Source organism: Chiloscyllium punctatum, chromosome 8 (assembly GCF_047496795.1).
Source record: "Chiloscyllium punctatum isolate Juve2018m chromosome 8, sChiPun1.3, whole genome shotgun sequence".
Classification (NCBI taxonomy): domain Eukaryota; kingdom Metazoa; phylum Chordata; class Chondrichthyes; order Orectolobiformes; family Hemiscylliidae; genus Chiloscyllium; species Chiloscyllium punctatum.
Genome location: NC_092746.1, coordinates 89,124,967 through 89,150,612, shown reverse-complemented (window position 1 = coordinate 89,150,612; position 25,646 = coordinate 89,124,967). Strand labels below are relative to the sequence as shown.

General features: G+C 39.0%; 1 protein-coding gene across 5 annotated transcripts in view; it reads left to right on the top strand.

The window, feature by feature from the left end:
- The window catches only part of mkxa (mohawk homeobox a), a 56,288-nt gene that overhangs the window by 3,476 nt on the left and 27,166 nt on the right, over positions 1 to 25,646 (top strand). For all 5 annotated transcript variants that reach the window (XM_072576024.1, XM_072576021.1, XM_072576022.1 and 2 more), the window contains exons 3-5: positions 1,196 to 1,355; positions 7,463 to 7,616; positions 14,441 to 14,770. In XM_072576024.1, the coding sequence (XP_072432125.1) occupies positions 1,196 to 1,355; positions 7,463 to 7,616; positions 14,441 to 14,770 (644 nt within the window). The remainder of the gene's footprint in view (positions 1 to 1,195; positions 1,356 to 7,462; positions 7,617 to 14,440; positions 14,771 to 25,646) is intronic.

Here is a 25,646-nt window from a genome sequence, read left to right as displayed (position 1 = left end):
TCTGCAGCACCCAGTTGGAATGCACATGTTTAAACACCATCCACATCATGCCCCTCTGGTTCTTGACAAACCTTACAAGCCTGATTAGAGACGGAGAAAAAAACCACCTGCAGATGCTGGAACCCAAGGTACACCAGCAGGAGGCTGGGAGAACACACACAGGCCAGGCAGTATCAGAAGGTGGAGAGGTCACCTTACAAGCCAACCTACTGATCCCCACAGTTTTCACATGGATAAACAGACAGCACACTCCATTGAGACACACAGCCTCAGACTCACAACACACTTAAATTTCAGTCAGCGCCATCTAGTTCATAGATATGGTTATCTGGTTATTCCCACGTTATGATGTGTGTGAGCTCGCTGTTCGTAAATTGGCTGCCACGTTTTCTACATTATCACAGCAATTGTACTAGAAAACTGCTGCATTGACTGGGAAATACTCCGGGACGTCATGAGGTGGTGACAGGGGCTATATAAACGAAGGATTTTTCCTCTATGAATAAGGCAGAAGCCAAGTTCGGTTTTTAGACGGGCAAGGACTGATCCGTGTTGCACTGAGAGGAAACCTTCATTTGTACAAAACCTCATCGTGTCTCCCGAGAAACTTCCCAAGCACTTCAACTCAAATACATCTGAAGCAGGTCATCTACTTTAAAGCATGACAGATAACAGGACCCCCCCCCCCCCCCCCCCAATAACGATATGCACAGACACAGAAAGGTCTGAACTTGCTGGGAACATCGTCCCACTTACACCTTTCCACGGGTGTCTCACATTCATTTCCAAAGTTAATTTTATTTCTATTCAAACATTAAAACACCAGAAACCTGACTCAGAAACAGGGTTCCATTGATTTTTGTTTTAAATTAATGTTGTGACTGCGATAGTGCGGGTGTCATTGCTCTCTGCGCACATTTCTGTTCTCATCTTCCCTCAGATAAATGAGTTTTTATAACGATAGTCGATTCCCATAGTTAGATGTTGGTTCAGAAACGTGGTGTCTGATTTCTGGAGTGTGTTCAAAGGAGATCCAGAACATGATACACTCTCGGAGTGTGTAAACTGCCCACACTTTGACCTTCACTGTGCAGGAAGAAATGTACCTTTGAACGCGACGACATTGCTGTCGATGCAAAAGTTTTGTGTTTTTCTTTGTTTTGTGCCTGGTCATTGACTACCTGAATGTTTCCAGCTCTCGGCAGGGCGGAGGTAAAGTGAGGCACAAACGGCAGGCCCTTCAGGATATGGCTCGCCCTTTGAAACAATGGCTGTACAAGCACCGAGACAACCCGTACCCAACTAAAACCGAGAAGATTCTGCTGGCCCTCGGTTCCCAGATGACCCTGGTACAAGTAAGGCCATTTTCCCTACCTCATACAATCGGTATTGTTTTTTCTGGTTCCATCTCTACTCAGTACTTGTGTGCGAGCTAGGATTATCCATTAGCGTCTCACACGCACAAAAAAATACGCAGATTGGTTGATCCAACAGTGAAAATCTGACTGCACCATTGCATGTATTTGACGGCGATTGGTTTTTATCCCGGTGCTAACAAAATGACGGCAGATGCAGTTAAATTCTTCCCTACAGTGTGGAAACAGGCCCTTCGGCCCAACCAGTCCACACCGACCCTCCGAAGAGTAACCCATCCAGTCGTATTTCCCTCTGACTTTTGCATCTAACACTATGGGCAATTTAGCATGGCCAATTCACATAACCTGCACATCTTTGGACTGTGGGAGGAAACCGGAGCAAACCCACACAGACACGAGGAGAATGTGCAAACTCCACACAGACTGTCACCCGAGGCTGGAATTGAACCTGGGATCCTGGTGCTGTGAGGCAGCAGTGTTAACCACTGAGCGTGCCCTTTTTAAAGACGAGAAATGTCCTTGTAAATAGAGAGGCCTAGCTCAAGACAATTCTGATACTCAGTCCCGGGATCAAATGTGGACTGAACCGACTGGTATCAGTGAGGGTCTGCTATCCCCAGAGAGGGGGCTGGGTAGAGGCGGGGGGGGCGGTTTGGGAGATCGCTGGCCAGGACCCCAGCTGGATGCACCAATCACATACAGCAACCTCACCGAGAGATGCTTCTTTTTACATTTGAAGTGTTTTCATTGGTGGCGGGGAATAACCGCACGTATTAAAGTATTTGAATCAAGGCGAAATCACAGTTCTCATTAAAATCTACAAGTTTCGCGTATTGGACTCGTGCAAGTCCTCCCCGGTCCCATGTTTGGTAGAATCGGTTTTCGTTCCTCGCTCACTAGTTGGAATTCAAATGCATTTCAACTTACAGAGGAATGACAGCGAGCAATTTGTGTGTGTTTTTAAGGTATTGCTAAAAAGGCTGAAAGATGAATTAAGATTCAGAAATGCAATATTGACCCAGATGCATAATCATCCAACAGGTTTCATCGAGATATATTTTGCGCTACACAATTACATTCGGATCAACTTTATTCTTATACTCCATATTATAATCCTCAACCACCTGATGAAGGGGCAGCGCTCCGAAAGCTAATGCTTCCAAATAAACCTGTTGGACTGTAACCTGGTGTTGTGTGATTTTAACTTTTGTACACCCCAGTCCAACACCGACACCTCCAAATCACTTTATTCTAAAATTGTTATGGTGCCATATCAAAACTGTCATTGTATTCAAGAATCTGTGTAATATGTGCAGGTTGAATTTGTGACAGTTTTGCGCCGCTCACGTACACATTGTCGCATTTTGCAATAACCGTGTTTGCACTTCGTTACCATTACTTACAACACAGGACCCACACTTTTCCGACTAAATATTATTCCTCCAAAAATAGGAGCAAGAGGCCCAATGAGGGAAATGGGAGAATGAACTTGTGCCCATTCACTTTCATTAAATGTACTGATTTCAATTGTTTCACTCTGATTTTCCACATCCTTTTTATCTGCCTATTTCTGGTTGTGTTAATAGCACACTGCTATGTTAACGAGGTGATGATACCAAGTTGAATATTCCTGGATCAATTGACACTTCTTAGCTTTAAATAGTTTCTTTGCCTTCTGACACACCAGTTCACAATTGTCAAACATGCTGTAAACCATGCCTGACAAGATTATGTAAATGTGTAATGTGCTGTGTTAACCACCTCTTTCTCCTTTTTAAATTCGCCTGGTGACTGAGGTGGAGGAAATAATGTGTTGCATTGCAGAAAAGGGAGAACTCTGGGAGAATCATTTCCGGGTTGTGCAGAAATATATTAAGATATGTCACGTTACTTTGCTATTATTCGTAAAGGTTTTTGTGACATTCAGATCACCATGATTGCAAGTAACATCTAAGTTGTTCATTGTGCTTACAGTTGCCAAATTGTCTTAAACATAGCTGGATAGTTCGAGGATATTATGTGCATTAAATTCTGCCATGTACTTTTTACACATAATTGAACACATTGTTCTATTTACATTCATTTTTCAGACTCAGTCTTGAGGAATGACATTTGCAGAGTCAACTATCTGCTCTGACTCTCAGTCACACTGCCATTAGAATGTAACTGTATCTCAGTAATACCGCTAGCTTCCTCACACACATTTAAATGGACCATTAATTGGGTTATTGTCACTTCCTTATTTTCTAGTCTTTAATCTTGCTCACTTGTACCCACTGGCCATTTCAGTGAGTTCACAGAGATGTGGCTCTTCTGGAATAATGTCCTGCTTTTCAAGTTTAGTGCAACATCTCCCTGTGAGTTGACTCGTTGGATCGAATGCTGACAAATGTAACATATTTCCAAAGAATTCCGCGCATTTACATTTAGGAAATTAATTTGGCACAAGTGTTAGGATGCTGCAACGAACACTTCTCAGTCGCTTGGATTCTGCGGAAATTCCCGAGTGAAATATTTGTTTGAGTTAAGTGAGTTTGTCCTCCATAGTCTGTATCTTTGTCCATTATTGGACAAGGTGGGGGGGGGGGGGGGAGTGCAGCTTGCAGCGTCCCAAAGGAACAACTCATCCAGCGAGCGATTCTGTCGTAGTCTGCACATGGAGCTTGGAAATAGAGACCAAATTTCAGATGAATCACCAAAAATGTTGCTTGAAACCAGAACCAACTGACTCAGTAACTTTGAAGGATTTAAAGAGCAGTAATGTTAGTTATTCCCGTTTATTGATATTCTGTTTATACAGGTGCTCAACGACATATCTCACTGATATTTATGTGCAAGTAACATTCCTGTAAAAGCTACCAATCAAAACAGGCAAAGAAAAACACAGTAAAACGGCTGCCTGCTGATCCCCACATAGGGAAAAGAAATCCTCGATCAATTATTACATTCAGCAATGAAATGTTTATTTAATAACATTGTAAATGTCACTCTGAATCTTTTCGCTAATTTATCACAATGTAATACGCCATGAACATTAACCGCTATAAAACGTCAGTTTCCTTGCGATCAAATCGCTGAATTGTAGCGAATTTTATTTATCTTAAAACACTATTGCATTGAAATTGGCTGCTTGGGATAAAACGGCAATATTGAGACAGATTAATAATCTGTCCTGTATGCTTACTGCCACTCCCCCCCCTGAGCATACACCCACAGCGAATTCACATTCACATGGCAATGGTGGCATATTGGTTGACTGTGTTGACGCACTTAAAATCAAATATGAATTCAATACTGAGAAAATCAGACAGCTTCTATTTTTTAACAGCGACAAAGCCATTTTAAATACGACAGATTTGATAGTTACCCATATTGTTGCTGTAATTTGCTACATTAAGTTGTTTAGTGCTGCCTTCTAACTAGAGTTGCTAGTTTCGCACAGAGTTGTCCAAGGCTATTAGTATATTGCTTTCAGCTTCAGAAAATTGCATCTCAATCAATGCAGGCTGAAACGTCAGTGCCGTGATCCTTCTCTGGACTGGCTTTTAATCATTCAATAATAGTAATAATATTAAAGTGAAGTCTGAAAGATCTTTGGAGACTTTATAAAAAAAGGTTTATAGAGATGTTCTTTCCAACAGTTAAAGTTTATGCTGCAGCCAATGTGAAACCCAAACAATCTGAGCCTAACCTTTCAATCAATACTACAAACTAACTGGTCCATAAAGAGCCATTTCAGGAAAGTTGAGCAGTCCAGAGAGAAATGATAACAAGTGTTCAGCAGTAACTGATACAGAAGTCAGTTTTCAGCAGTTCTGATCATTTCCCAAAAGTGAAGTTTCTTTCTGAGTTCATTATCTTTGATTGTTTTTCATATTTCCAAACTGTAGATATTTTGACAGTTGGTAATTGACGCCAAATCCATTGGGCATTACATTTCTTTTAGTTAGCATTGAATGTCTCAGGCCCACCCCAGCAGAATACTACTTCAATCTTTTACTTGCACTCACTTTAAAGGTGTTGTTAGGGAGGGACTTTCCATGATTTTGACCGAACAGCAGTTCAGGAATGGTGATGTAGTTCTATGTCAGAATGGTGTGTGACTTGGACAGGGATTTGCAGTTTCCTAGTAGCTTGCTTCTCTTGTCTTTCTAGATGGTAAAGGTCACAGTATTGGAAGAAGCTGTTGAAGGAGCTTTGACAAACCATTAAATTGAATTTGGTAGATGATAAGTGCTACCACTATACACTGGTGGTGGAGAAAATGAATATTTAAAGTGGTGAATGGGATGCCCATCCTGTTGGATGGGCATCACACATCTTGAGTTGTGTTGGAACCTCAATCATTCAGGCAAATGGAAGCCAATTGCCCACCTTCCTGTCTTGTGCCTTGTAGATGGTGAACAGGCTTTGGAGAGTCAGAGGTGAGTTACATGCTATATAGTTCTCAGTCCCTGACCTGCTGTTATAGCCAGAATATTTCTATGGCTAGTCCAGTTCAGTTTCTGGTCAATGGCAATCCCAATGATGTTGATGGTAGGGGGAATTCACTGATGAAAACACCATTGAATTTCAAGTAGATATGTTTGGGTTCAGTCTTGTTGGAGATGGTCATTTCTTAGCATGGGCCCTCCTACTGACTTAAATTTTACTAAGGTCCCTTGATGCACATTTTGTCCAATATAACCTTGATGTCAAAGTCAGTCATTCTGTTATCCTTCACAACACTTAGCCCTGATGGAATGTAAAATAAAAAATTGTATAGTAAGCATGACTTGACAGCAGTGTCAATGAAACCTCCCATCATTTAGCTAATAATTGAGGTTAGACTAGCAAGGCATTAATGGGCAGATTGGATTCATCCTGTGTTTTGTTGACAGGACTTACCTAGACTCCTTTTCCAGTTTCTTGGGTAGAAGTCTCTGTTGCAGCTGTACACAAACAGCTCAGATTAAAACTCAAACCTAAATTAATGCAATGGTTGTTATTTCTAATTTTCTATTCCTTCTATGTGCCAAATTGCTGTTCTTTATTTAAAACAGACAGGCAAGTTCTTTTCATCATTGTTTAATTGCAACCAATTTGCTATTTTGTGTTTGTGAAAGCATTTATTATAACTTCATCCAATTGTGATTCCATCAACATTCAATCTCTCATAATATTTAAAATATCTTTATAGTACTCAATAACATCTGCAGCCAGGTCTCAGATTTGCTTGGATTATTTTTAAGCCTTGTACTTCATCCAACTGGCAAGACAATGCTTGCTGCTGGTTAGCTGAACTCTTCTGCTCCCCCCTGTGACCACAATCAGCATGAAGTCTTTCCTGCCACGTTCTATTGCACTGTCTTTACAGAACTCAAAACAAGTTCTGCTTCTAGTGAGCAGCCAAGTGAAGTGTCTCAGTGCATCAACATATGGTGACCCTGCTGCTGTGAAATCTTGTCTACTACACTCGACTCACTTGTTTTAACCATTTCATTTCGTGTCAGAAGAGGAATTCAATAGGATTAAGTTAAAGATCTCCCAAGTCCCTAAACTTCCATGGTCACATATGAAAGGCCCCACTAGAAGGGATTGAGAAGACAATTTCTGAAGCAAACTTTGGACACCCGGAAGTTTCACCATAATTGCTAACAAATAGCTTTGCTTACCACGATCAACTTCTGTAATACAAATGGAAAACCTGTACTTTAGGAAAGCAGTTATTGGAATCAAAACAACTGCTCTAACTATTTTAGAAATGGGTCACTTTTTATAATTATATAATTGAAGTCCAAAAACAATTTCACAGGAATTTGAATTTGGTGCCACAATAAAAACATTTGTGGAAATATCTTGAGCGGCTGATGTGTTCTTTTTAAATCTAACATATGTTACATGAAGGTTTGAAACAGAGAAATTATTTAAGTATATGTGTTGACATACAGCTGTCATATAAGTATCAAATTATGCATATTTAAATTTGTAATGAACAAACACAAGTCATCAGTGCTTCTGGGTGACACTTTCCTTAACTGATAATTTTGAACACTTGTTTCCTTATCAACTAACCTTTTATTAATGAAATTTCATTTTTGGAATAGGTTTCCAACTGGTTTGCAAATGCCAGACGCCGCCTGAAGAATACTGTTAGACAACCAGATTTGAGCTGGGCATTACGTATAAAGCTATACAACAAGTATGTGCAAGGCAATGCAGAACGACTCAGCATTAGCAGTGATGACACATGCTCCGAAGGTATGGCAAATGAAGAAAAAGATTGTTGTGTTCCAAAACACTGTTGTGTTCCATGCTGGTCCCAGTGTCCTGGTGAATTCTGTAACTAGAGTTGTAGATGTTGTTTTAAATTAATTAGTGAGGTTGGGGAAGAGCTCAATTCGACATAAGTTTAAAACTAAATCAAAAAGAAATGAGAGAGTGGAGATACAGCAAACTGAAAAGGCAAGCAATAAGCCAAGTGTGACAGGGAGGGGTAGAAGATATGTGCAGAAGAGTGCATCAGAAATTAGAACCAGGATCAATCCTATGGCTTCAATTTTTACGATCAATATTAATGACTTTGAGAGGTCAGAGTGAACTATATCCAAATTTACTGACAATGATAAAATGGGTGGAGGGGCATGTTGTGATGAGGACATAGAAATCTGCAAGGGATATGGAGAGATTGAGCAGGTGGGCAAAAACTTGGCAGATGGAGTTTAACGTAGGAAAGTGGTAGATCATGCACTTCTAATTTAATAGCAAGACTTATTTAAATAGGGAGAGGCTCCAAAAATGCAGTACAAAGGGATCTCAGTGACCTTGTGTATGAAACATAAATATTAGCATAGTGGGGGTGGGGTGGGGTGGGGGGGTGCCTCAAGAGATTAAAAAAGCTAATGGAATGTTGGCCTTTATTGCTCAGGGATTGGAGTTTAAAAATAGGGAAGTCTGAAAAGAGTGTTACTGAGAACACAATTAGAGTATTGTGTACAGCTTTTATCACTGTGTTTCAAAAACCATATACTGGCATAAGAGACAGTTGAAAAGTGATTCACTAGGCTGATTCTAGTGATGAAGGGGTTGATTTATCAAGAATAGCTAAGTAGCTTACCTTTAATCTTTAGAGCTTAGTAGAATGAGTGTGATTTTAATGAGTTTCTGAGGGGATTTCACAGGATAGATGAGTACGTGAATAAGAAGGGGTTAGAGGGATATGGGCCAGGTGCTGGCAAATAGGACTAGATGAGCTTCAGATATCTGGTCAGCATGGATGAGTTGGGCCAAATGGTCTGTTTCCCTGCTGTACATCTCTATGACTCTGTGTTAAGATGTTTCCACTTGTGGGAGGAACTCAAATGAAGGGACACTAGCAGAATTAGGTGACATTTGTTTGAAACTGAGCTACGAAACAATCTTTTCTCCCAAAGGGTAATGAATGTCTGGAATTCTCTATCCCAGAGAATTATTGAGGCTAGAACATCAAAAGTATTTAAAGAGGAGGGAGACAGGAGTTGATGCCTGTGCTAAGCTAGTGTAAAAGTGGAATTTTGGCCTGGCCAGATCCTGTCGATTGGTGGGACAGGCTTCAATAGCCAACTCCTCCTTTTTCTTATGTTATTATAGTTAATTGGCACTGCATTATCTGGCAGTGCCTTTCCCTGATGAAGGGCTTGTGCCCGAAATGTTGATTCTCCTGCTCCTTGTATGCTGCCAGATCTACTGTGCTTTTGCAGCACCACACTCTTGACACTGCCTTATTACTGAATGATCAGCTATTTATGGCTATAGCACTCAACCTACAAGCCAACAAGGATTCTGCTCTCTGAAGAGAAAATAAAATGTAGTATAAAGTAAAAACACTTCATCTCCAACATAATTTACAGTTAAGCACAAATTATTTATTTAGAGGAATGGATTTGGGTATAGGTTTGCAGGTTCCTTTGTGCCTGCATAATTTTTAACATATTTAAAAATTGCAAACTTTTATAAATGCATTTTAATTAAGGATATATATTTGAGATGATGTAACTATTCTTGTATATTATTACATACCAATGTTAGTGAAGGTTTTTGTTTTAAAGTCCTGGTGGGACAATCTCTAAATAAAGCAAATTAAAAGACGTCATATCAAACAAGCTATAAATTTCATATTTTTCTTGTTTTTGTTAAATTTAATGAAAAAGTAGATGGAGTAAACTGGTAAACAAGAATAAAAATATAAATTATTGGAGAAACTCAGTAGGACTGGCAGCATCTGTGGACAGAGGAACAGAGTTAACATTTCAGGTCTGATTTGACTCTACTCCAGAAACCACAAATGATTGAAAAGGCTGACTGACCTTCTGTCAGACTTTACCACCATTTACAGTTTGGGTCAAAGGAAACAAAAAACGTTTTTTAAGGGCAAGCAAGAAAAAAACACCTAAGTTCTGCATGTGAGTGGGAAGTGATACAAAAACAGAATTATTATGCACAATTAAACCTGTAAGTTTATTTTTTAAAGGAGTGATAAGGTTTTAAAGTTTCAACAGAACCTGTTGAAAATAGAATGTAACAGCTTTGCAGTGTTTGTGATCCCATTCATCATATTAATCCAATGATTCTCTCAGGACCCCTAATTATTTTCAACGACTCAGTTGAACTCCTGCTAACAGCCTTGTCACAACTTCTTCGGTACATTGGAAACAAATCCGCAAGCAAGATATTTTTAGAGATGAATGGGTGATATATATAAAGTATCTTTGGCCTCAAAAGTGAGGTTGTTATGTGAAATATACTGATGCAGTTCAGATTTACCAGAAGTTGAGACAGGAAGGTTTGTGTTGGACGCACAGCCTGAGTTGAATGAGGTTGGATTGCACTATCATGAGAAGGTAGACCACAGTGAGCAGGAAATTTGGGAAATGCTACACAGCATTTGCTACCAGTTTCAATCAATGTTTAGTTTATTATGTCCTCTGAAGAATACAAAATGTTCTCATTTATGGTTAGCTCACTTTAACCTGAGTTTTAAAATGTTAAAGGCAAAAGGATATGTGCCTCATTAGCCATGATGTAATGCACTCAGTCCAACCATTCTCTGGTGTTCCATTTAAGTGGCCATTTTTCATGTATAAAGCAATATAGTAAAAGCTGGTTCACAACCTAACTGCACAGAGCAGCCTAGCTAATTCCTTTTCCCTGCTCTCCCTAGAAGTGCACTTCCCAGCACAGGTCACTGGGAGAGAGACAATTCTACATTTTCCAGTCAAGAGTCAGTCAAGAGACACAAAGTTAATGGCAGCACACCCAGCAAATTCTTGAAGTTTGGATTAACATAAACATGTAGGGAATATAAGCTTTAGTGTATTGGTGTCTCTCCCCTGTGGGATAAGCAAATGCATCCCAGCTGTCCAGATCACCTGAATGACGAATTAACAAGCGCCGATGATCAGAACAAATGCTTCCACACATGAAGATATAGATGAGATCAAGGAGGGATTCTGAACTCACCTCAAGCAAATGCTAACCAGAATACCAGTAGGTGATGCATTGAATATCCTTGAGTTAGGAAAGATGTAAATCTCTGGAACAATTTGATAGGCAAGGAAGGAATAGTGAAAGGCAACATCATTGGAGTGCCTTCCCAGTGAACTGTTGAGAAGATGACCTTGTCATAGCCAAGACTCTGATCTGCTGGTGAAACAAGCTCATGACCACATGGCCACACCCAGAGTCCAAACTGCGGTACCTTCTTGATTATATCATTGCTTGAACAATGGGCCCCTATCATCCATGTTATAAAAGATACCAATGACTGCTCAACCAATCACTACCTTATCAATCAACTATCTCCATTAGCATGGCACTACACAGCAGAGGCATCAGAAATAATACCACAATAAAATTCATATCAAAATTCCATCAGGTCACCCTTTTCACATAAAGTATGAAATACTTTATTGCAATAATACAGTTGTCAGTGCTTGCCTGCCAACTCTCAACTCCAGCCACACTTCCAGATCAACCCCAAAGTCCATTATAACAACTACCTGAACCTGCTTTGGGCACCTTAAAGAGCTGGAGAATGATCATCATTGGTAATTTCATAAGATCCTCCAAGTCCTATAGGAAGAAAAATGTTCCAACAGCAGAATCCATTCCCATATTGCCCTGCTTGAGGGGTTATTCACTCAAGACCATCTCCATTGGATGGGACATGTTATCCAAATGCCTGACACTAAATTCCCAAAGTAACTGCTCCACTTGGAACTTAGTTGCTGCATGAAACTCCTAGAAGGACAGCAGAAAATCTTTAGAGCTGTCCTCCAAACATTCCTGAAGACGTCAAACATATATCCTGGAGGTTCTGGCTTGTGACCAGCCAAAGTCAAGAAAGCTCATTCCGGAAGACAGCAAACATGTTGAGAGACTTTGGTTTGAGCATTCAGAAATAAAGTTGAGGAAAAAAAGGGACTGCATAACCTTCAAACAGCCGATATACTCAAACCTTAAAACACCACCTTTCCCACATGTCTGCACATCATACATGGTCATCTCAGAATCCATCAAACTGGAGTGGTAGGAAGTCTCTCCTGACAAAGACCACAGACTAGCTGATATCAGAGGTGGGATTGTATTTGAGGCCTCTTTGTTCTGTGTAACTGAACACCATATTATTGCAGACCTGGATAATCAGAGCATGTTTACAAAGTGAATGGCCCAAATACTTAATTATCATTAAATAATTAGGATTAAAGTCAAATCAGGAATTGTTTCAAAATCCACACATTTTTTTCATTCATGATAATGCTATAGAAACACAAAAACATAGAAGATAGGAGCAGGAGGAGGCCATTCAGCCCTTTGAGCCTGCTCTGTCTTTCATCACAATCATGGCGGATGGTCCAACTCACTAGCCTAATCCTGCTTTCTCCCCATAACCTTTGATCCCATTCACCCCAAGTGCTATATTGAACCACCTCTTGAATACATTTAATGTTTTGGCATCAACTACTTGCCGTAGTAATAAATTCCGCTGACTCACCACTTTTTTGGTGAAGAAATGTCTCCTCATCTCCATCTTAGATGGTCTACCCTGAATTCTCAGACTGTGACCTCTGGTTCTGAATGCACCCACTATCGGCAACGTCTTCGCTGCATCTGCCCTGTTAGAATTTTATGCCTCTATGAGAGCCCCCTCACTCATCTGAACTCCAGCAAAATCAATCCTAACCTAGTCAAATTCTCCTCATGTCAGTCCCGCCATCCCTGGAATCAGACTGATAAACCTTCACTGCACTCCCTCGAGAGCGAGAGCATCCTTCCTCAGAAAAGGAGACCAAAACTGTACACAATATTCTAGGTGTGGCCTCACCGAGGCCTTTTATAACTGGAACCACACATCCCTGCTCCTGTACTGGAAACCTCTCGCAATGAGGGCCAACATGCCATTTACTTTCTTTACTGCCTGCTGCACCTGCATGTTTACCTTCAGCAACTAGTGCACAAGGATACACAGGTCCTGCTGCGCACTCCTCTCTCCCAATTTACAGCCATTCAGGTAGTAATCTGCCTTCTTGTTCTTTTTCCAAAGTGAATAATCTTACATTTTTCCAAATTATACTGCATCTGCCATTGATTTGCCGACTTACCCAACCTGTCCAGATCATGAAGCATCTTTGTATCCTTGTCACAGTTCATCGTCCCACCTAAGTTGGTGTCATCCGCAAACATTGAGATGTTACATGTTGTTCACCCATCTGAATTATTAATATATATTGTGAATAGCTGGTATCCTAGCAAACATCTCTGTGGCACCCCATTAGTTACTACCTGCCAATTTGAAAAAGACCCATTAACTCTTTGTTTCCTCTCTGTCAACCAGTTTTCTATCCATCTCAACACATTTGCCCAAATCCTGTGCACTTTAACCTTGTACAATAATCTCATATGTAGGAGTTCGTCAAACACTTTCTGAAAGTTCAAATATACCACATTGACCGGCTCCCCCTTGTCATCTCTACTCATCACATCTTCATAGAATTCCAACAGGTGTGTTACCTATGATTTCCCCTTCATAAATTTATGCTGACTCTGTTCCTGCCATTGCTTTCTAAATGCTCCACTATGAAGTCCTTGATAATGGATTCAGGCATTTTCCCCACTATCATTTTTAGACTTACCAGTATATAATTCCCTGGTTTCTCTTAACCTTCCTTTTTGAATATTGGAGTAACATTAGCTACCCTCCAATCTGCAGGGACTCTTCCAGAGTCTACAGAATCCTGGAAGATGACCACCAATGCCTCCAGTATTTCTAGAGCCACTTCTTTAAATGCTCTGAGTAGGCTTGGACTTCTTTCCCTGGTGGTGACCTTACAGGGATTTATAACATAATGAGAATGAGGATGAATAGCCACGGTCTTTCTCCTTGGGGGAAGGAGTCCAAAATTAAAGGGCACAGTTTTAAGATGAGGGGGGAAAGATTTGAAAAGGACCAGAGGGGTAATGATTTCCTGCAGATAGTGTGCATATATGGAATGAGCTGTACTCAGTACTCAGCAATAAAGAGTATTTACAAAATTCCCTTTTAAAGGGTATCACTGAATCTGCTTTCAATCATAATAACTTGCCCTTTCAAAAAAAACTCCTCATTTCATGCCTGCTTCTTTTGCCTGTGTTCTCTGGTTAATATTTTGTCTGCCATTGAAATAATTTCTCATGATTTTCTCTGTTAAAGATTATAATTTTGAACACTTGTATCAAATCATATCTTAGCTACTTCATTCGCAGGAGAATGGCTTAGTTTTTCTAATCTATTGATTTAACTGAAATTCCACATCCCTTGTACCATTCTAGTAAATCTATTTTGCATCCACTCAAAGGCCTTGATATTCTTCCTAAACTGTCATGTCTAGAATTAACTGCAATATTTTAGCTGGGGGTGCTAACCAAGGATTTGTAAAGACTTAACATAACTTCCTTGCTTTGTATCTCTGCTCATGAAGCCAAAACTCCCACACATGAAAAATATTTTAGTTTTCTCATGTATCCAATCACATGATCTTTAATTTTATTTTACACTTTATAAATCTTAGATGTGGAACATCCACCAAGAAACCTTACAGATGGAGAATTCAACAAACCAGTTCAAGCTGTTGCTAAAAAGGAAAGTCCTATTCTGAAGGCAGTTGGAAGACCAGGCACCATAATCAATGAGGATTATGTGTCCCCACCAAAATACAAAAGTAGCTTGTTACATCGCTACCTGAATGACTCCTTAAGGCATGTCATGGCATCAAATGCAGCTATGAAAGCTACTGACAGGAAAAGACACCATTCTGGGTCCTTCAGCTCCAATGAATACGAAGAAGAATTAGCATCACCATCGTCATCTGAGACAGATGGGAACTTTGTGTATCGTACTGGTAAGGCTTCTGTACCATAAATGTTTTTTTTAACAAATTTATTCCTGGAATTGAATATGAATGCCCATCATTTACTATCCATGCACAGGTGTTTCATGACAAGGTGGGATGGTGTTCTTGACTGATTAGATTCCCTACAGTGTGGAAACAGGCCCATCGGCCCAACTAGTCCACGCCGACCTTCCAAAGAGTAACCCACCCAGACCCATTTCCCTCTGACTAAGGCACCTAACATTATGGGCAATTGAGTATGGCCAATTCAGCTGACCTGCACATCCTTTGAACTGTGGGAGGAAACCCACACAGACACAGGGTGAATGTGCAAACTCCACACCAACAGTCACCCAAGGCTGGGATTGAACCTGGTGCTGTGAGGCAGCAGTGCTAACCACTGAGCCACCATGCCACCCCACTACACAGTCCTTTTCTTTGTAGCATTTTGATGAAAATGCTGGGTCCCCGCTGATGGCCATTAATGATCAATCAAGCTGGTGTGAGACTGAAATACCATATCAGTTGGAGCAGTAAAACTAGCAGCTTTTCTTTTCCAAGAACATCAGTGCACTCTTTGGAGTTTTACAACAATCTGACACCCTTTCTTGATGCTGGTTTTCATTTGTTAAAGCTGATTGTTAAGGCTAAATTCCAATTTTCACATGTACAGAATTTCACTGAACCTTGATCATGTTATGTGATGCTTTCAATCCAAGAATTTAGAAACGACAGTATTTTTTAATGTTGAATATTAAAGTATTGTGCATATATAATACCTGTCCATTGAAACGTCTTGTCCAGATTTGGCCTTTTAATGGGCTTGATTACAGTCTTTAAGCAAAGGGAACCCGATCCCTAAGCTTAATAAATTGAACAAAATTCCAGGTTTCTGGTTCTTTCCTTTCATTCTTTATTAAGGGTTACAGTTTTCTAGCTGACCCTACTGGAAAGTGGGTAAGAATGTATCTCAGGTGAGCACAGGCCTTGTATCAGATTCACACAGATGAGGTACTATTCATAACCATAGAAAGGCACTCCTACAAGATTTAGCACTTCTAGAGAGGATGAAGGGAGATCAGGGAGTAAACTGTGAGTAGAAGAAGGGATGTGGAATCTTTTTGCAATCTTTATGTGTGTCTTTGTCTAAGCTTCAATCACAATTATAAAAATATACTTTAACATGAAGAAAGTACACTCTAAGTGGAAACACAAAGATGAATGCCATCACCAGCTGATCAAGATCCTGTGTGATCCCAGAGCCATACTTTGTGCACGCCTGCAGTGCTGTACCAGACCCAAGAATCCGACATTAATCTTTTTTCTTTTGAATCTTTTTCTTTTGAAAAGAAAGCAATATTGGCTATGTTGTCAGTTCTGGTGATATAATAATGAACAACAATTTCCTGTTGCAGGCACTTTCTTAGCTGGGGACACAGCCATGAAAAGCTAGCTTTTATGCAGGATTATAGAAATTTTATTAGTGTTGCTCCAGACAGGCTTCTGCAGTATTTGTTTTGAAAATAAAAATATTGTGGACATTCTTAGAAATGAGCCAAAGGTAAAAGCTGACATTTTTGGTGCTTTTTTGGGTCAATGTTTAATTAGTCTGGAGTAAAGATGTATTCAAATAGTCAAGAATGATGGCCTAGAAAACTATGGAGGAAGGACTCGAAACAGGAAGTTCCAGCCCACAGGAAATATATGAGTTCCCTTTAAACAGAACAGGAGTATTGGGCAGATAAATGTTTTAATTCATGAATCCAGCCAGACATTATTTATATTTCCATGGTACTTATGCTATTTTTTCAAATACTTGCATTCATTATAGGTGGATAATATTAACGCAAATTACAGCTTAACATTTCCTTAAAATAACATCAAGATCTGTTTACAGTTAAATTAATACAGTAGCTGGAAATTTATTTATTTCTAGTTGAAATATGTGAGTATTTGAAAGCTCCATAAAATCTCAATGCAGCATTACTGTTACTGTGATTGTGAACAGACTTGATTTATAAGACTGGATGTAATAAAAATAGCATTGTAAATACATCTTTTTAAAAATTACCATTCATCAAACCTCTATACAAGAAGCCTACATTGTACATTTAAGCTATCAAATACTCAATGTAGGCTTCTTTCAAACACAGCAAACTATAATAAATTATATTTAGTTGATGCTTAACTTTGACAGAAACAAATATTTGAACTCCTGCCATGATATAACTTAAATCATGAACACAGTATCCAACAGAGTAGACAGCACTAGTTTCTAGTTCCCAGTTTCTTGGTGAATGTAATAACATTTCTTGAATGAATGATGCCTGCAGAATACAGCAGACAGTTATTGAACTGATAATTATTCATTGGGCATTTATTACTGATTTATTTCTTCAACATTTCTTCATAACATATATTACAAAATCTAATCTTACAGGACATTCCAACATTCTACCAAATAATGTTTCTAGATTAAATTTGAGCTGGTTTAAAAGTTAAAATAAATACAGGAGCACCTGAAGGGAATAGAAATTGGAGATACAGCAGTAGCGTAATGTCACACTCCTTCCTCAATGAGTTATGGAGTTTATCTCTTTTGTTTTCATTATGTTTCAGGTCTTGAATCTCGCTGAATTAGTTCCAGGGACACTGGCTATCCTCTGCATTTTCAACCAAAATGACCTCTTGATTCTATTAAGTGTTAACTATTCAATCATCCCGGTACATCATAAGCAAATAGAATTTTGCCCCTAGCTTATAAATACACTCACATTGTAGGACTCTTGTGATACAGTGCCAGTGTCTCTACCTCTGAGCTAGGAGCCTATGCTCAAGTCCCACCTAATCCAGAGGCATGTCATTACATCTCTCAACAGTTTGATTTTGCAAAAAAAATTTGTAAATATACGTATGTACTTTTCAGTGCAATCCATTCAATGGAAACATCTACAGGAGCTATTGTTAATTTTTACCCCATTCTAGCCCTGAGTCACCAAGGACATTCGGCCCACCACATAGTTATAATATACTCTTGGTTCAAATCAGAGTGTGATAGCATAAGAAATAAGGGCTAAGTCTGCACAAAATGAGGCTGCACTTGGGATAGCTCTGAATCGTGTGGCTCATTGTCACTCTAGATATTTTGGAAGTATTTTTGATTTCTGTTTCCTTATAGTCTTTCAGTGCATTATTGTTCAAAGTTTCTTAAAATTCTTAAATGTTGTTTGGAGGGAAATTTGGGTATACTTGAGCAGGAAATGTACAAAGTTAGCATGCAAGAACAGCAAGCAATTAGGAAGGCAAATGGCGTGGTGCCATTTATTGTGAGGGGATTCAACTACAAAAGTAACAAAGTTTTAGTACAGATTTACAAAGCCTGGAGAGACCACACCTGTAGTTTTAGTCTCCATAGTTAAGGAAGGATACACTTGCACTAGAGGTTGTAGAATAAAATTTCACTTGACTGGTCCCTGGGCTGAGAAGGCTGCCTTATGATGAGGGACTGAGTAAATTGGGAATATATTCTCTGAAGCTTACATAAATGAGAGAAAATCTCATAGAAACTTACAAGGTTCGGAAGGGTTTGACAGGATAGACACTAAAACAGTTTTTTTTTCTTGCCAGAGAATCTAGAACAAGGGAGCATAGTTTCACAGTAAGGGGTCGATCATTTGGGACTAAGATATAGAAATATTTCTTAATTCAAAAGATTCTGAATCTTTGCATTTCTCCATTTCAAAAAGTTATCAATGCTCCAATAGTCAATATAAGTAAGGCTTAGATTAGAGATTTTTGGCACTCTTGATGTTTGTCCTAATGAATGCAAGATGGGAAGCTTTAGTAGTATGTCTCTTTCCAGCAATATTCAAGTTCTGTTCTGCCAAGTGACTACTTCTGATGGTTTTAACATTCTAGTTTGACAATCACTGCTTGTCTCGAAGTAGTCAGAGAATCACTTGCAATAGCTCCTCCGTGCTATGAACTCTGGTATCCCTCGGAGAACTATCTTTATCCTCCTAGTTCTCATTTACATGATACCCTTCAGCAATATTAGCCTCTCAGCTTTCTCTTCTCCAATGGCAACAGTCTCAATTCCTCCAATCTTTCTATGAAACTGAAGTTCCTCAATCCTGGACCTATTCTTCCAAATATATTCTGCACTATGTCTAATGCCCTCACAGCCTTCTTAACATGTGGTCCCAAACGCGGCCGCAATACTCCAGCTAAGCTGAATGAATATTTTATACAATTATAACATAACATCTTTGCTCTTGTGCTCTGTGCTCTTACTAATAAAGCTCAGTATGTTTTATTAACCACACTCTCACCTGCAACCTTTGATGATTTTGCACATTTACCCCCAGGTCTCTCTGCTATTTAGAATTTTACTCTTTATTTAAAATTATCTCTCTGTGTTCTTCCTATCAAAATAAATCACTTTACACTTCCATTATATTTCATCTGCTGCTTGTCTGTTCATTCCAAAACCATTGTCCTTTTGATGCTCTACGCCCTCATCTTCAGGGTCACACAATATTTCCAAAATGCTTGTTAATCACAAGTTTTTAAAAGTGTGCACCAAGATCTTGATAATTATATATCAGGGAGAGAAGGGTACCTAATATTAATGTCTGGGAAACTCCACTATAAAATGTCTTCCAATACTGAAGAACAATCTCTTGCCATTACTGCTTCCTGTCATTCAGCCAATTTTGTATCCACGTTGCTGATGTCATGAGCTCTAACTTTACGACAAGTTTGCAGTATAATATTTAATCAAATGCCTTTTAGAAGTCCATGTAAACCACATTCCATCAACCCTCTATGTGACCTGCTCAAAAAAAAACTCAAGCAAGTTTTTTAAACATGATTTTCTCTTAACAATCCACATTGGATTTCCTTAGGTAAACCTCAGTTGTCATTGATTTTAAACTGAATTACTATTTCTAAAAGCATCCCTGCCACTGACATTCTGGAATGCAAATAAAGACCCAGTGGCTTGACTTAAAACCAACTTCATAAAACCCCTCCCCATCCCGTTCACCCGCACCACTAACAACAAATGCGGGGAGACACTTTCATCACTAAGGTTGAGACAATGAAGGGCTTTTGCCCAAAACGTAGATTTTCCTGCTCCACGGATGCTGCCCGAACTGCTGTGCTTTTCCAGCACCACTAATCCAGAATCTGATCAGCTGCCTCCTTCATGTTTTTCCCTTCACTCATCAGACTGGCCAAACTTCTTTCATTGCTTCCCCTTTATCTTGTGTCTCTCCTTGCTTCATGGCCTTGTTGAATTAATCTTATTCATGAAATCTATCTCTTGTAGCTTTGATGACAGTCACACTAAACCCCTGATTATCCAACCTCTCCTCTTGGCCCCATGTTCACTACTATGATAAATGGGCTCACTCCTTTTGCTTTATATTTGCCATCATCAGTCCCCCTAAAAAATCTCTTTGACTTCTGTGCCATTGCAAACTACCAGTACCATTTCCAATATCCCTTTAAAGCCAGTCTATTAGAACATTATCACCTCCAACTTTCATTTGCCAGAATTCTATGTTTAAACTCCTTCAATCAAGTCTCCATCCGTGCCACTTTACCAAAACGGCTCATACAGTCAATCACACCAACCTCCTTTATTGCATCTCCAATGTCATCCTGCTGGTGGGGACTGCTCTCAACTGGGTCCTTTCTTCTCTTTCTCATGCAGGGATTCATTATCCATAAACTAATCATAGCCAGAGAATAATTTACAATTGCTTCCCTTTTTGCTCCCACACTATTACCTTTGATATATTCCAGGATCTAACCTTGGTCCCCTGCTTCTTCTCATCTAAACATCATCCAAAGACACAGCTTTAGTTTTCACAGATAGCACCGAATTCTACCTCTCCACCACCACCTCTAACTCTTTTGCTGTTACTAAATTATCAGGCTGTTTACCCAACATTAAGTAGTGGATGAGCAGAAATTTCCTCCAATTCAAAGTTGTGAAGGAAGAAGCCACTGCTTTCAGTCCCAGCTCCAAATTCCGTTCCCTAGCTCCCAACTCTATCCCTCTCTGTGGAAAGTCTGTTTGTAACCTTGGTGTTATCTTTGATCCTGAGATTTGCTTAGAACCATGTGCATCACTACCTTCTTTCAACCTATCTCCCATCACCTGACTTCACTTCTGTCTTAGTTTATCTGCTGTTGAAACTCATATTCATAACTTTTTACCTCTAGACTGAATGATTCCGGTGTACCCCTTGGTGCCTGATCGTGTCCTAATTCATAGCAAATCCCACTGCAGTAACACCTCCTGCTTGCTGACCTACGTTGGTTCCCAGACAAATATCTTGATTTCAAAATTCTTATCTTTGTTTTGAAATCCCTTCTTTGCCTCATCCCTTTCTAATCTGTATATTTTGATTCTGTGTTCCTCTAATTCTTGTCTCTTACGCGTCCTTTATTTTAATTGTTTAACTATCAGTGGCTGTGTTTTCAATTGCCTGGTCCCAAAGCTCTGGAATTCCTTCTCTATACCTCTCCACCTCACTTTCAAATTCACCTTAAAACTCCCCTCTTTGGCCACCTCTTTTGATCATCTGCCATAATATCTCCTTATATGATTCAATGTCTCACTGTTTTATAATGCTCTTGTGAAGCATCTTGTGATGTTTCCTTACATAAATGTGCTATATAAGTATAAGTTGTGGTTGAGTGCTATTACAGGATTACACATTAACTTATAAGTCCAGATTTATAACAAAGGTTACCTTAAAAAAGTTTCCTCTGTGACTCAATGGGCAGCATTCTGAGCTGAAAGGGCTGGGGTTTATTTCCCCTGCAGAAACTGAATGCAACCCCTCTGCTGACATTGTTGAGTGCTGTCTTTGCATGAGAAGTTAAACTGCCAGCAACAGATATCATAAGAAGAAACTGCATTCATGATGCTTCAGTTAATTTTCGAAGTCCCTTTGCTCATGGTTAAAAGTTGAGTCAGAAGCAGTAAGCTTATTGAATAATTATGAGCAATTGAATTCCAGACATCAACACAGTACAGTACTGTATAAGAAGTTGCGTGAATAAATTTGCTATTAATCACTCTTCACTTACCTTGTATATATTCATTAAAATCCACTTTTATATGGTTGTAAAGATAATATCCTCCTTCTGTGCTGTAACCTTTCTATGATTCTATGATTCTATGATTCTATGATGTTATAAGTTAAAACTTTGGTCTGTCTGAAAATGGAATTGCTTCATCTATAAGATGTAAAGGTGACATTTCCACAAACCAATATAGTACTTCCTTCCAAATCTTAGTTAGTCCTCAGTGTTATCTATCTGACTCTCTTTTGTCTTTCTTGAAACTGTTTTTGTAAGGTTATCGCAGGATTTATGTACAATAAACCTATTGAATGCCTTGCTTCTAATATTAGATTAGATTAGATTAGATTACTTAGTGTGGTGTGAAGCACTTGATGAACCTAGAAGACTAGTGAAATAAGAACAGAAATTACTGGAGACAGGTCAAGCAGCATCTGTAGAGAGAGTAACAGAGTTAATGTTTCAGTTACAATAGTTTTTCTTCGGAACTGAAATCTGCTGAGTTTCTTCAGCATTTTCAGTTCTTATTTCAGATTTCCATAATCTGCAATATTTTGCTTCACTCTGAAAGACTCATATAGTGGATTTGATTACACCTTTATAGTTGGGATTAATCACCAACCTGATATGTAGCTAGTGCTGCCCAGTCACAGGTTCACATCTAACAGTAGATGTTTTGTTTTGGATTTGGCATAATTTAGTTGACCACAGTTGCCCTTGCTGAACATTCCTAACAAGCAATTTAAGATAATCAGTCGAGTTGCTAATGTGGCTCATTACCTTTGCTAGATGTGACATATATTCTTATGCAGGGACCTATTCTCCATGAATTAAATGAATATTTTCAAACCTTGAACTTTATTTGAATTACCCAGAAGGACATGAACCCTTTGCTTTCTCTGTGGCTAGACTTTAAACAATCAAGATCGACTGGCCAACCGATTTTCACACGTTTAGTTTACTTTGTTTTTATGTTTTAAAATTTAGCATATGTTCATCTTGATCAGTGCAAGATGAAAAATTTTGAAACGTAGAAGATAGGAGCAGGAGGAGGCCATTCAGCCCTTTGATCCTGCTCTGTCTTTCATCACGATCATGGCTGATCATCCAATTTAATAGTCTAATCCTGCTTTCTCCCCATAACCTTTGATCCGATTTGTCCCAAGTGTTATATCTAGCCACTTCTTGAATACATTCAATGTTTTGAATGGTGTCTCTTTTAGCTTTTATATAGTTTAAGGTTACTAAACTTGACAAATATAACTTGTTTGAAGAGAGATTTTTACTGGCTAATGTTCTTCTCCCATGCAGAATGCTGGTAGATCACTACTACACTAGATTCTGAACTTACCTCCTGTGACCAAATTAAAACTTACAATCTTCAAACTGAAAATGAAAATGCTTGACAAGGAGTGATTGTCTTCCTATCGGGCTGATCCATAAACTGATGTCAGGTTTTGCAGAATCATCATTGTTATCCATTCTTAAAATTTAATCGGCGTTATGTTTTGCTCATTCCTTTTCCTCTTCGGTGAATCTGTTTTCATTAAACCAAATTAAATGGTGACAGTTCCTTAATAGATGCTCAAACAACAAATCACAGCATGAAGGACTTGAGCCTCGAACCTTTAATATACCGAGCTACTGAAAACCCCAAAACAGGAATTATAACTAAACCAATAAGCCAGCTATGCCTTTGCTTGATTTTGAATAACTAACTAAAGCAGTGCAATCAAACTAATCTGACTCACTTTATGAATATTTTCAAATCACCCTGTTCAAACATGTTATTATTAACCACTTTGTCTAGTGGGTCTTCAATATGGACCTTATATGTCAGAGGGAAGGCCATTACCATTGTGCTGCAGGATCACCTAAACCAAATAAATAGGCAATAGCCCCTCAAAGGGACTCAAACAGAACAAGTGTTTGGATTACAAGTAACAGCACATTAAGGCTCAAAGAGGATTTGATCCCAGGACCTCTTGCATAATTATGTCCAGAAAACTCCAAAATGCGAATCTTACTTTTAGATAAGCAAGCCAGTTGCCCGGGTCCCTTTACTTTGAATAATCTTCTGGCCCAGTTGTGAGGGCACCACTAATATGCCACAAGAGCCCCCGACTCTCTGTATTTAAAAAATAACACATTGAGCAAACCCACTATGGTAATCTCCAGAATAGGTGGGATTTGAACCCAGATATTCAGGCCCAAAGATTAGGGAACTATCATTGCATCACACAAGGTTATCTGTGCTCTAGTCTTGAATGAAACAATGCCCATTATTGTTCCTGATGAAGGGCTTTTGCTCAAAATGTTGATTTTCCTGCTCCACAGATGCTGCCTGACCTGCTGTGCTTTTCCAGCACCACTCTAATCTTGACTCCAATGCCCATTATCTGTACATTTTAACAATATAGTCAGCCAACCATTGACAAATACTCTCACCTCATCTAATACTTTATCAAATATTTCCTCTGGATTGACCATGATTTTTCTATTTTAGCTTGTGATGATTTTACTATTTTTTGAGATGGATTTTGTGTCGTCTACCGTGAAGACATGTACAAAATACTTGTTCAAAGTTTCTGCCATTTCCTTATTTTCCATTATTAATTCCCAGTCCCATTCTAGTGACCAACACTCACCTTAGCTACTTTTTCTCATTTTTATATACTTGTAGAACCTTTTACTGCCTATTTTTATATTTCTTAAAGATTTTCTTCCATACTCAAATTTCTCCTTCTTCATTATTTAAATAATCATCCTTTGGGGGCACCTAAAATGTTCCCAATTTTCTGATCTACCACTAATCTTTGCAGCACCTTTTCTTTACATTTGAAATGACCCTTAGCTTCTTTAGTCAGCTACAGATGGTGCGTTGTTCTTATGGAGTCTTACTTTCTCAATGAAATATATGTTTATTGAGAGTTACAATAATACCTTAAGTATCTGCCACTGCTTCTCTACCATTTAACCTTTTAACATAATTTCCTATTTCCCAGTGGTCAGCTTTCTTTATTCATTTGTAATTGTCTTTATTTGTGTTCAGGACAATAATTTCAGATTCACTTTTCTCACCCTTAAACTGAATGTGAGTTCCTATCATGAGGACTCTTTGCCATAATTAATTAATTCTGACTCATTACACATTGCCACATTGGAAAGAAATAATCCTGTTTACAAAAAGTGGGACAAATTCAACCTGGCCAATTACCACCTCAACAATCTTCTCTCAATTATCAGCAAAGCGATGGACAGGTGTTATTCAGCACGACTTGCAAGAGAATAATCTGCTCATTAGTGCTCATGACCATTCAGTACCTGACTTCATTACAGCCTTGGTCCAGACATCAAGTCAACCTTCATGCCAACGCTTGTAGTTAGTAGGTAATCCCTTAGACTTAGATAGGTCAGTGCGGTCAAAATGAAGTAAGAAATGAAGAACCACATAATATTTGCAACATTGGAACATACAAACCAGGAGCAGGAGTAGGCCATCTGGCCCTTTGAGCTTGCTCCGCCATTCAATAAGATCATGATTGATCTTTTCATGGCCTCAGCTCCCCTTACCCACCCTTTGACTATAACCCTTAATTCCTTGACTGTTCAAAACATTATCTATCTTAGCTTTAAAAACATTCAATGAGGAAGCCTCAACTACTTCACTGAGCAGGGAATTCCACAGATTCACAACCCTTTGGATGAAGAAGATCCTCTTGAATTCAGTCCTAAATCTGTTGCCCCTAATTTTGAGGCAATGCTCCCTTGTTCTAGTTTAACC